Source organism: Oncorhynchus tshawytscha, linkage group LG01, assembly GCF_018296145.1.
Source record: "Oncorhynchus tshawytscha isolate Ot180627B linkage group LG01, Otsh_v2.0, whole genome shotgun sequence".
NCBI lineage: Eukaryota > Metazoa > Chordata > Actinopteri > Salmoniformes > Salmonidae > Oncorhynchus > Oncorhynchus tshawytscha.
The window spans coordinates 40,032,794-40,046,238 of record NC_056429.1 but is presented as its reverse complement, the minus strand read 5'-3'; the positions used below and the strand labels follow the sequence as shown (position 1 = coordinate 40,046,238).

The 13,445-nt window shown below is 43.4% G+C and overlaps 2 protein-coding genes across 5 annotated transcripts in view; both read left to right on the top strand.

Moving 5' to 3' along the window:
- Positions 1-2,638, top strand: part of LOC112238731 (VWFA and cache domain-containing protein 1-like) — a 93,368-nt gene extending 90,730 nt beyond the window's left edge. The window contains 1 exon segment of the mRNA XM_042321351.1: positions 1,179-2,638. Within this exon segment, the coding sequence (XP_042177285.1) occupies positions 1,179-1,420 (242 nt within the window). The 3' untranslated portion in view covers positions 1,421-2,638.
- A 6,175-nt stretch (positions 2,639-8,813) lies between these two features.
- LOC112250676 (ribonucleoprotein PTB-binding 2) overlaps positions 8,814-13,445 on the top strand; it is a 92,046-nt gene continuing 87,414 nt past the window's right edge. The window contains exon 1 of one of the 4 annotated variants that reach the window (XM_042321344.1): positions 8,814-9,128. In XM_042321344.1, coding sequence (XP_042177278.1) covers positions 8,880-9,128 — 249 coding nt within the window. In that variant the 5' untranslated portion in view covers positions 8,814-8,879. The remainder of the gene's footprint in view (positions 9,129-13,445) is intronic. The other 3 variants (XM_042321334.1, XM_042321325.1, XM_042321316.1) reach the window with 3 other exon arrangements.

Sequence of the window (13,445 nt, the reverse complement as noted above, 5' to 3'; positions counted from 1 at the left end):
TGTCTAACAGCCTGCAGGCAAACAGACATCCTGCCATGGGCATTAGTAATTCAGCCTCTCTCTGTGTATTATGTCTTTGTGTAAGTTATTACCTCACTCCTGACCTTTTCACATCCTCCGTTTCAGTCGCGGTCTCTGTTTTCTCACACCCTGTGCTCCTCTGGGGGGGGGGGGACTGACGCCGAAGGACAACAGCAGTAGCACTGTCTGAAATGTCTTCTCATCAGGAGATGGCAGGAGTTGTGGGTAGGAGAGAGGAGCTATACAGTCGTTGGTGCTGAGGTCGGTATCTTTCCTCTCCCCCGGATCCTATTGAAGTTCCCTCTGACTGTTTTCAGAGAACATTTCGAAAGCCCAAATCCCATTCAGAAGCTCTGCTAGCAAGTCTATCTCAGTACCTCTCTGTTTCGCTGAGATAGATCCCGATAGATGCCCAACCACTGCCCACTCCTAAACCCATCATCCACTCCGATCTACCTTCCACTACGCTCAGCAAGTTTCTCTTCTTTCGACAGTTCTGGTGTTTTCTAAGAGTTGATGTTTTCTCTTCGGAGTCTAAAGGGCCTGAGGGCTGCTGAGTGTTGGGCGTTTGGCAGTTTCAGAGGCAGGGATGAGATGTACGATGTTGCAGTGGCAATAATCTGCGGGGATTCAGAGGAGAGATGGATGGAGGAATAGAATGTACGCTCATCCCCTCCACTGCGGGGGCACAAACGTTCCCTTAGCTCGCCCCTTCAAACCACCCCACGTGCATCGCACACCACTCGCTGCACGTACAGCTCTCTTTCTCCAGGGATTTCTACAACGATTGAGATTTCACACGGATGTATTTAATGAGGCGTGATGGCCAAGAATTGTGTTCCTGAGACTGTAATGATAGATCGCCGTGAGTCTCCTCTGGCGTGTAAAAGTCTTATTTGCTTCAGACGTTTCTACTGCTCTGTCGTAGTACGCTGTTCAGATTACAGGAAGAGGCAGCGAAGCAATCGCATGGCATCCAAGTTTGGGACACATCACTGTGTGTGTGTGTGTGTGTGTGTGTGTGTGTGTGTGTGTGTGTGTGTGTGTGTGTGTGTGTGTGTGTGTGTGTGTGTGTGTGTGTGTGTGTGTGTGTGTGTGTGTGTGTGTGTAAATTGAATGTGTATTAACACGTGTGTTCCTGTGTTTTGTCAAATCAGGCTACAGCACCATGAGTCCTCAGGAGGACAGCGAGAACCCTCCCTGCAACAACGACCCCCTGTCGGCCGGCGTGGACGTGGGTAACCACGACGATGACCTGGACCTGGACACGCCCCCTCAGACGGCGGCGCTGCTCAGCCACAAGTTCCACCCGTACCGCCACCCGCCTTACCACCACCCGCTCCACACGCACCGCCTGCAGGCGGCCGTCACCGTGCACAGTGTGGACGCAGAGTGCTGATCCTAAACCTCCATTCCCGTCCCCCCCCCAGGCCTGGGCTCTCCTCCACCCCCCACCGGGCCTCTTCCTCCACCTGGCTACGCCTCGCTACATTGGCGGGGTCCCTGACATGCAATGCTACCACTACCGTCACCTCCAGACTCCACCACCATGTAGGCTCCCACTGGGCCCAACCAGGGTGAGGGGAGGTGGGCTGAGAGAGAATAGGGCAGACCCCCCTTCCACCCCCGCTGGAAGTTTCCTTCGAAGATCATACACTGTAGGAGAAACACTAGCCCCTGTGAGCTCAGCTCAGAACGTGGGGGGGGGTGAGATGCAGCTGCTGGCCTTATTCTAAAAGGGTCTGAACTTGTTTAAAAGTGTAAACAAAGGATCCACAATGTTTAAGAAGACAGCGATAAAAAAGGAAGGATTATTAAAGGATTATTTTTCTACTATTTATTGAACCGGATTTGAGATGGATCAGAGTAGAGACTGACCGTGTGGCTGGAGCTGAACTGAAAGGACTCTGGTCGCTAAGGTAACCAGAGTGGCTGATCATGGACCACAGAGAGCCTCTCCTGCACACTGCCCTCGCTTTCTGTCGAGGATGCATCGAGGCAGTGGTTATTCACGCTATCGTTTTGATTATTTTCAGTTGAGAATCAGAAGTCGTTGTGAAGATAAACTCTTTGCGATAACTGGACGAGCTGAATAGAAGACATTGAGAAACCCACCCACTTGTCTGAACTAGATGTGTCGTACTCCGATCACCTGGCCTACCGTCAGTCACTGGGGCTGCTGTATGACTGAATAAGGAAGGGGCATGTAAGGACCCTGGCAGAATGACTCAGACACAGGAAGTACAGTGCCCATGCTTTGGTGTCCTGTTATCTGCCTGAAAAGAAAGGTATGATGAGGCTTGGTGGAATTGGTTGGTCTGTCTTCGGAATTCACACCGGCATCTGGACCTGGTTGACTAAGCTATGGCTCTCTCTGTCTCTATGCCTGAGTGGGACCTACTAGTGTTGAACAGAGGTGTGTGTGTGTGTGTGAGAGCGAGAGCTGTTGTGGCTGCATCCATTTTTATGTTCCTTTTGCGGTCAATTAATTAAAACAGTCTTCTGTACACTCTGCGTGTGCTAGTCATGGTGTGTGTGTGTGTACACTCTGCGTGTGCTAGTCATGGTGTGTGTGTGTGTACACTCTGCGTGTGCTAGTCATGGTGTGTGTGTGTGTGTACACAGTCATGGTGTGTGTGTGTGTACACTGCGTGTGCTAGTCATGGTGTGTGTGTGTGTGTACACTCTGCGTGTGCTACAGTCATTGTGTGTGTGTGTGTGTGTGTGTGTGTGTGTACACTCTGCGTGTGCTACAGTCATGGTGTGTGTGTGTGTACACTCTGTGTGTGCTACAGTCATTGTGTGTGTGTGTGTACACTCTGCGTGTGCTACAGTCATGGTGTGTGTGTGTGTACACTCTGCGTGTGCTACAGTCGTGGTGTGTGTGTGTGTACACTCTGCGTGTGCTACAGTCATTGTGTGTGTGTGTACACTCTGCGTGTGCTACAGTCATGGTGTGTGTGTGTGCGTGTGTGTACACTGCGTGTGCTACAGTCATGGTGTGTGTGTGTGTACGTGTACACTCTGCGTGTGCTACAGTCATGGTGTGTGTGTACGTGTACACTGCGTGTGCTACAGTCATGGTGTGTGTGTGTACACTTTGCTTGTGCTACAGTCATGGTGGTGTGTGTGTGTGTGTGTGTGTGTGTGTGTGTGTACACTGCGTGTGCTACAGTCATGGTGTGTGTACACTGCTTGTGCTACAGTCATTGTGTGGGTGTGTGTACACTCTGCTTGTGCTACAGTCATGGTGTGTGTGCTTGTGTACAGTCATGTGTGTGTGTGTGTGTGTGTACACTGCGTGTGCTACAGTCATGGTGTGTGTGTGTGTGTGTACACTCTGCTTGTGCGTGTTTGGTCTGATTGTAGGAAGGTGGTCATCTCCATTGAAGGCATCATTACATGTTTTAATTGTTTCCCCCCTATGACTGTGTGCTAGTCCTCATGATATTCATTTAGTTTGGGTAAAGAATGTCTCTTTTTTTTTCTGAAGTGTACATATGTTAAAATAAATATTACAAATAGCTATTGATGTGTTGTTACACTCCATATGTCTATGCTGAAAATGACATATTGTGTGCTCAAAATGATGCTCGGATATTTGAGTATATTTTGCTATTTTTCAGCACATGGTATCGATCTGACTATACGCTGAGATTCCGATGATATTAGGTCTACCTTTCTTTAGGTCCATATTGGATGGAAAACAGACTGCCATTGTGGTATGTTACACACTTCAGTTGGAGAGCAATCGTCTTTAAAAGCCTCACATTGTTATTACACGTAGGGTCCAAATGTCACGTAAGACGATATCAGTTGACAGGAAGAGATTTCATTTTAGACTGAATTGGAACTTTCTCCCTGTTTGTTGAGTTGAATGAGTTCTAGACAGGTTATAGGTCAATTTAATTTCAATTTAGAAATGTTTTAATCCGGGTTACTTCCTGAAATAGAATTGACCCCAATGTCGCTTTAACCCTAAAGCTGACATTATGGGATGTTGTGGTACTCTCCTCTCAATGTAGTTAAAAGCAGTCATTTGATTTAGCATCTACTGTCCTCTTCTTAACTACCACCACTGAAATCGTAGCCCTGAACGTTACTCCAAACACGTCGCCGCTCTGGTGAATGTACCCCCTGATTTTGTCATGTCAGTGCATATTTCCTACTCAGGATGGTACCAAAGCATAAGTGGGTTTGATTCTGGAAAAACAGGAGCTACATTTACTGAGTAGTGCTGCGAATAACTGTCTTTACAGTTGTTTTTTGTTTTGTTTTTAGTTCCGTTGTAGTAATAACATTTTTAAACAGGAGAGAGCATTAACAGTATTTACCAGCTGTTGTAAGCAAGTATAATTTTGTTTATACCGAACGTTATGAATTGTATTCATGTACTGAAGGAACTTCGATGTGTGTATATCATTCCTTTTTTTCAGGTGTAACATATACAGTTATAATATGGAGAGTTATTGCAACGTGAATGTGATAAAAAGAAAAGTCCATTTTAAACCCCTTGCCTCTTTCAATGTGTTGTCCATTTACTATGCTACGGTTCACTGTGTACCGTGTACTGCCTCAGTATTTAATTCACTGTGTACCATAATGTACTACTCCATTCAATATTCAATTCAACATAGTCATTTTTAGTTTAGACAGTGTTACTCTTAGTTTGGCAATAACATGACCCTTTAAACACTACCTATGGAAGACACAATCCCAGTACAACATGGCAGGCCTACAAAGTGACACATTTTACTACTGGATCATCATGCTCTTAGGCCCGTCAGTGGGGCACCACGTCGTGTCTGCCCAGTACAGATGCAGTAGGAGTTAACTGATGGAGACGACCTACTCCGCCATCCAGCCTCATCCTCAGTGTCCGGTCCAAATTGCTGTGTGTCTCCAACCCATATTTATTGTTGTTGGATATTTTTTATTTTCTTTAACCTTTTATTTGACTAGGCAGGTCAGTTAAAGAACAAATTCTTCTTTACAACGACGGCCTTGGTGGGTCAACTGCCTTGTTCAGGGGCAGAGCGACAGATTTTTAACCTCGTCGGCTCGGGGATTCGACCTAGCAACCTTTCGGCTACTGGCCCAACTAGATTGGGTTGGGAAGGTCATTTAGGTCAACTGAAAGGTACGAGACAAAATGACTTTTCAATCCCGGACGGCGTGTTTTAGCTAGCAGTTGGCCATGGTGGGGGGAGGTAGGGGAAGAGCGATGCATTGTTGCCTGAGAGCATCGTTTATTTATCTGAATTGCCATATAGAGTTCTGTAACAAACATCCTTGCAGCTTGAAGACATGTTTTGATGCATGTAGAATTCAGAACATGCATGTTTCGTTATAGTCCGTCTCGTTTGGAGGTGGTGAATGCACACGTCCAAAGTGATGTTTTGGCATCACTGTTTGGAAGTTTTTATAAAAATGTAAAAAATGTATGATCAAAGTATAATGTATAGGTATATGAATGTAGAGCGGTTGAGGAGGACATGCATAATTCATCAGGTATGAGTAATGGGTGAATACTCAAGTGCCATCCAGTCTGTCCTCTATTTAACCAGGTCTCTCCATATTTCTAAACAAAGTTTCTCCTTCAGATGCAGAGAAGGACATGCTGAAGGTTTTTTTCCTTAATGACCATGGGTAGCAGGACAGGGAAGTGGACCAGCTATAGTTCTGCAGTGCTAAAGGCCGGGCCAGGGCCATCAGGGAGAAGAGAGGAGCTCCACTCTGTCTCAATCTTTCTCCCCCTCTCTGCCAGGGATCTGCTCGGGAATTAGAGCACTCTCACTGTTCTCCTACTTTCCTCGGGCCATTATTCCATTCTGGGTGCACCCAAGGCGTTCCCAGCCAACTTGGGAGTAAGCATATTATACACATGATCAAACCGGCCACAATATTCTGAAGTCGGCCTATACTTATTTGCTTCCTGCTCCTTCTATTCATCTATGTGGTTTAGGACCACCGGTTGAGGCTGATACCATTACTAATTGTAACGTCAGGGGACATAGGGAAAGTTGTGTTGAAGGGCGCTGAGTAGATGAGAGCGGACTGTGGTCCTGCTCATGCATAATCCATTCCGTGATCTGGTTGAAATCTGTGATTTTTCTGTTCTTCAAGCCCAGATATGTGCAAATGTATGGCGAGGACAACCATCCAGTGTCGTGGATTAAAAGCAAGGAATGTCCAAAGCGCATGTAAATGGATGAAATGGATAGGTCTACAAATAAGTATTTTTCTTCTTCTGGATCAAAAATTGAGATAACCGTTCCTCTTCCACTCCCACACACTCGACACACACACACACACACACACACACACACACACACACACACACACACACACACACACACACAGCTCCTCGCTCACAGCCCTTCAGGGTTCAAGGTTCTGTCCGCCTACATCACTTATACATGCCTCCCAGGTACCCGCTTTGCCCGCTCAGTCACTCGCTGACACCCACTCACAGGTCCCAACAAGCACTGAAATTTCCTTGTGTCTTCTCATACTCCCACTCGGTGGAGCTGTGAATCATTCTCATAGCAGTTCAACCCAGCACCCCCATCCCCATTTGGATCATTGTACCTATGTAGTTGAGTTTCCTGTGTTGCCTTTTACATGTGCAAAGAATCTCTGAATCGCATTGGTGAACACAGGGACAGACTTTGATGAGTTTAGGATGAGGGGAGATACTGTGTGTGTGTGTGTGTCTGTGTGCATGTCTAAATGAGAGAGAGAAAGAAAAATAGATGAATTAATTGTTCTCTTGAGGGGAGTTTCTGTTGTTTATCACTACTTTGAATGAATCATGGCTGTCCATTATCTTGTTACTGACAAGCATCACCGACCATCATTTCAGAGAAAACACTGTTCTCAACGATTCACGTCTTCCAATTTGTCAGTATATTGAGACGTCATTCTGCAGGTAGGCACACACACACAGTACAGTTTAGAGAATGCTCTCATTTAAGCCCTCTTATTTATTTATTTCACCTTTATTTAACCAGGTAGGCGAGTTGAGAAGAAGTTCTCATTTACAATTGCGACCTGGCCAAGATAAAGCAAAGCAGTTCGACACATACAACAACAGAGTTACACATGGAATAAAACAAACACACAGTCAATAATACAGTAGAAAAACAAGTCGATATACAATGTGAGCAAATGAGGTGAGATAAGGGAGGTAAAGGCAAAAAAAAAAAGGCCATGGTGGCGAAGTAAATACAGTATAGCAAGTAAAACACTGGAATGGTAGATTTGCAGTGGAAGAATGTTCAAAGTAGAGGGAATTAATGGGGTGCAAAGGAGCAAAATAAATAAATGCAGTAGGGGGAGAGGTAGTTGTTTGGGCTAAATTATAGATGGGCTATGTACAAGTAAATAGCCTGTATCCCTGGAATAGGCCTTTTCTTCCACTCACCCTCCCATCAGACATTAGGTGGGTTAGTTTGATTTACTGTATTTATGCATAAATGAGGTATAGTTCCGCTTCAGTCTAAAGCCTGTCATTTAATTTACCAGTTGCGTGCAGGATTTTTCCATCCCTTAATTGTGACAGTGCGTATAGCCCTACATATATAGCTGCCAAAGATCTCACGAGGAAAAAGGAGCATCATATCTATTTTGGATTATTGTTTTTTTTTCATCCCTTTTTAGAAACATAATTGTGCTGTGAATATTTCCTAAGTGGGTTGCAATGTGTAAATTCTGATCTGAGGCGCACACTGACACACATACATGGACATTGTGAGGGTCCTGAAGGAAAGCTGCCATTTACTGCTCAGTCTGACTCAGTCACAGTCTCCACCCACAGGAAAAGGATTGACTGACTTTGGCTGACTGAGGGAAAGGTCCTGGCCATTCATGTTTATAATCTGTACAGCAGGGGGACATGGTATTCCATTTTCCTCGTCCTGGTTTAATGGTTTAATTTTAGGCTTATTTATTTCTTATTTATAGGCTAAATAAAGTATTGCCTGGGGCTTTTATCCTACATTGCAATGTATACTGGGCAAAAATATAAATGCAACATGTAAAGTGTTTGGTCCCATGTTCCATGAGATGAAATAAAAGATTCCCAATTTTTTTCATATGCACACAAAAAGCTTATTTCTCTCCAATTGTGTGCAAAAATCTGTTCACATCCCTGTTAGTGAGCATTTCTACTTTGCCAAGATAATCCATCCACCTCACAGGTATCAAGAAGCTGATTAAACAGCATGATCATTACACCGATGCACCTTGTAATGAACACAATGCCACAAATATCTCAAGTTGAGGGAAGAGGGCAATTGGCATGCTCACTGCAGGAATGTCCACCAGAGCTGTAGTCAGAGAATTTAATGTTCATTTCTCTAGCATAGGCCGCCTCCAACGTCGTTTTAGAGAATTTGGCAGTAGGTCCAACCCGTCCCAAGTGGGTGGGCCTATGCCCTCCCAAGCCAACCCATGGCTGTGCCCCTGCCCAGTCATGTGAAATCCATAAATTAGGGCCTTAATTCATTTATTTAAATGGACTGATTTCCATATATTGAACTGTAACTTTGTAAAATCATTGAAATTGTCGCATGTTGAATGTATATTTTTGTTCAGTATATATTTGAGCAATGTTTATTTGAAATAGAGTATATGCATGCATTATGCTTGATCATAAAACGAATTACGCAACCTGTAGATTTGTTTCCCCTTCTCTGTATTGCTATAGCCTCTCTGTGATGTGTTTATTGACAGGTAGCGTGTAGTTAATTAGCCATAGGGTATAGTCCACCACAGGATGGCGATAAAATATTCCCCACGGTTTTCATAGCTCACCTACCGCTGCCTCCACTCACTTTCTTTCACAGCTACTCAAGATGGCGGCAGCTTCCTCCATCCAGCCGCCGAGCGTTCACTCTTTAAACCATGCAAACGCACCTTTCCTGGATTCTGACAGCCCGGAGACCCGCCAGGATGAGGACGCAGTTTCCGAGGGGACCAGTCTCCGAGACTTACCCGATTTGGAACCGGAGGAGATTGAGAAGAGGCTGGAGAAAACTCGCCACGAGTTGAGCAACAGGAGGAAAATCCTCATTAAAAACCTGCCACAAGATACGACCAACCAGGTGCGCTATTCTCTATTTTGACAGATGGAGTGAAGTTGGCTTGTTGTAGGCTAGGCTAATGTTTTGCGTTTCTCTCAAAGTTAAAAATAATAATAATAATAATTTCGGGCGTGCTCTTACGCAATACTTTGCTATACTTAGTTGTAGTTTATTTGCAGAAAAACGAACATAATAAACTTTAGCGGTTTAAGAGAACCGTTAATTTTGCTGCGAGTCTAGGCTATGCGATCAGGAATGAGAATATTCATACGTAAAAGGCAGCATTTTTTTTAGCAGGCTAATTCCAAGAAAGGATATATACCATGTCAATTCTGAAAGGCATTTAAAGACGGTCGCGCTCCATGCGAGTTGTTTTTTTTTTGTGTGGTTAACATGCAGCGAGGAATTATATCAAACAGACCACCTTTGCCTCAAGTTTGTTCATCATTTCTACAATGTGACCGATGCACCCACGTATTTGCCACTAGCGATAACTCCTGTCGCAGTTTAGGCTGCAATTTAACACATAGAAGTGAAGACAGTATGAAATGGTTTGCATTTTTTTTTATCCAGCCTAACTGCGCTGACATAGACTTGATGTGAGCCTATTTATTTGCGATATGCGTGAGTCGTTTTTGATGTTGCGAAATGACAATCAAATCGCTATAATATGGCATTCTCTAGGTAGAGAAACGTACTACGACGTTCAACGGACTTTTGATTTGCACATCAAACATTGGTTTGAAAAGGATTGAACGCTTATATTTTATTAAGATATTATAAACATTTAACATGAAGTGTTTTTATAGTAGGACAATAGGCTTATTTGAATTCAGCAGGTGGGAAAATGTGTTGGTATTCATTCTCTGCACAGTCCATAATGTTTAGGCTATAGCCTACTAATAGCCCTGTTCTAACAATACACTTCAATTCTGCACAAACCTATAGGCCTAGATATATTGATCAAATCAGGATTGGAATTTGTGTATGAACTTGAGAATTCCCAATGTAATATCCCATTTCTGTAACTGCTTGTATTTTGGTGGGTAGGCTATAATACTGTTCCATTCAGTCATACTGTATGGTCTTGGTGTATACGTAATAAACTAGAGGCTGATTGTGACTTCCTCCAGACTGTAGCAGCTAGCTAACATTTCCCAGCCAGAGGCAGGCAGGGTGCCAGGGCATGGAGACAACCAGGAAGAACCAACACACACAGAGCCCAGAGCTGCTGGAGGAGCCAATGAAACAGTATGAGAAACACGATAAAGCCAGAGACACACATAGAGAGCCAAGCAGGTGAGGTGAAGAGACAGAGAGAGAAAGATGTGGTTTCCACATTATTACTCTCTAAAAAATGCTGGGTTGCAGCCGTTGGGTCACTTAGCTGAGTAATTTTCTTTAAAAACTGCTGGGTTATTGGTGCTGGGTTATTGGTGCTGGGTTATTGGTGCTGGGTTATTGAGATATGACCCAGCGTGTCAGATCAGAAGACCGGAGCCATAGTGTAGTAGGGGTGTGGCTTTCAGATAGTTATTTTTACCCACCCATGAGAGTAAATGTCATTCCTGTTCTTCTGTTCTGTTGTATAGTTATCACATGTTAAAGTGGAACATTTACATTTTTGTAGCTTCGTTGAGGCTTACAGAAGTGCATGAGTACCCTAAAATCCTATTTAAATCCCATTGTTGGGATACAATAAGGTGGTATACCATATTATAATATGTAATAAATAATGTTAATATCATAGAACAATGTGTCAAATGCAAAAAGAAAATAAAGAATGTCAATCTGCAGTAGGTACATTTAACATGATGAACAGGAATAGCATTTACTCTCACCGGTGGCCAATAAGATCTAGCTGAAAGGCCTGCCCCTAATAAGCCACGCCTCCTGAAAATAACCCAACTATTACATTAAGACCCAGCTGCTAGGTCAACCCAGCATGAGAGTAAAACAGATTTAACTGATGGTTAAATTAACCCATGCTTGGGTAATCCTAACACCCAATGTGTTGGGTTATTCACGCGACCCAGCTGGTTGGGTAAAATAACCAAGCGTGTGTTCTGTCCAATATTTACCCACCGCTGGGTTACCAAATAACCCAAATTGGGTTGTTTTTAACCCAGCATTTTTAAGTGTAGTCTCAACTCAGAAGCCAACAGATCAGGGGTCCTTGAGCACTATTTGATGAGAAAGAGAAGGTAGTGAGGAAATGAGGGAGGAAAACCAGTCTGCTCACTTCTCCTGTCTCCCATAGTATTTGCAGACCTGGTGTGTGTGCCTTTGTGTGCACAGTGCCTTCAGAAAGTATTCACACCCCTTGACTTTATCCACATTTTGTTGTTACATCCTGAATTTAAAATGGATTACATTTAGATTTTGTGACACAGATCTACACACAATTCCCCATAATGTCAAAGTGGAATTATGTTTTTAGAAATTTTTACTAATTAATAAAAAATTAAAAGCTGAAATGACTTAAAGATAAGTATTTAACCCCTTCGTTATGACAAGCCTAAATATGTTCAGGAGTAAAAAAAAATTTAACAAGTCATAATAAGTTGCATGGACTAACTGTGCAATAATATTGTTTAACATGATTTTGTTGACTTGAATGACTTCCCCATCTCTGTACCCCGCACATACAATTAATTGTAAGGTCCCTCAGTCGAACAGTGAATTCCAAGCACAGATTCAACAACAAAGACCAGGGAGGTCTTCCAATGCCTTGCAAGGGCACCTATTGGTAGATGGGTACAAATATTGAATATCCCTTTGAGCATGGTGAAGTTATTCATTACATTTTGGATGGTGTATCAATACACCAAGCCACTACAAAGATACAGGCTTTCTTCATAAGTCAGTTGACAGAGAGAAAGGAAACTGCTCAGAGATTTCACCATGAGGCAAATGGTGATTTTTAAACCAGTTACTGAGTTAAATGGCTGTGAAAGGAGAAACTGAGGATGGATCAACAACATTTGTAGTTACTCCACAATACTAATCTAAATGATAGAGTGAAAAGAAGGAAGCTTGTACAGAATAAAAATATTCCAAAACACGCATCTTGTTTGCAATAAGGCACGAAAGTAAAACTGCAAAAAAATGTGGTAAAGAAATTAACTTTTTGTCCTGAATACAACACATAATGGTTGGGGCAAATCCAACACATCACTGAGTACCACTTCATATTTTCAAGCATGGTAGTGGCTGCATCATGTAATGGGTATGCTTGTCATCGGCAAGGACTAGGGAGTTTTTTTAGGATGAGAACTTGGCCCAGTCTGCTTTCCAACAGACACTGGGACAATAACCTAAAATGCAAGGCCAATTATACACTGAAGTTACTTACCAAGATGACATTAAATGTTACTGAGTGGCCTAGTTACAGTTTTGACTGAAATCGTCTTGAAAATCTATGACAAGATGTGAAAATGGCTGTCTAGCAATGATCAACAACCAACTTGACAGCGCATGAAGAATCTTTTAAAGAAAGATGGGCAAATATTGTAAAATCCAGGGTTGCAAATGCTCTTCGAGACTTAACCAGAACGACGACACTAATCACTGCCAAAGGTGATTCTAACATCAATATTAGTGTTTTATTTTACATTTGAATTTAAACAAATGTTAGCATTTGTCTTCCACTTTGACATTACAGAGTATTTAGTGTGGATCGTTGTGTGAGCCCGACTAGCTTCATTTGAACGGCATCTTTGTCCAGGGCGGATGGTGTCAGACATATAACTATGCCGAAACTCCTCAGGTCAACGAGAGGGAGGAGGCGAGTGGTGTGGAGGTAGGGAGGAAACAGGTTGAGAGAGGAGATGGGTGTGGAGGATATAGCGGGTTTTTCCGTGCCCATTAACCAAGTCTCTCTTGGAAAATAGATTTTGTGTCAGTGAGACTAACCTGGATAAATAAGGTTAAATAGAAAAATATGACAGCGGAAGGTGGAGCGTCAGGGGTGAGGCATGGGTGGAGGTTTGACTGAAGGGGGGAGGATGAGGCATCAAACTACCGGCTCACCTCCTGCTATCAGTTAAGCTGTTTAATTATTTAGAGCCTCTCTGGAACAGGTGAGACTCACGGTCTGTGTATGTCACCCTCTCTCTGCCCACCCCTCTCCTGGATGGTACGGCTGCGTGTGTCAATAGCAGACAACAGTTCTAAAATCTGCTCCTCGTAGAACAGGACGTACCCTTCATCGCCACCTTTGCACACACAAATAAAACACACAAATACAGATACATTCACCTCCAAAAGTGTTTGGCCCCCTTGATAAAGACTGCATAAAAAAATATAATACAAATACTGAGCTATATTGTATGCTCA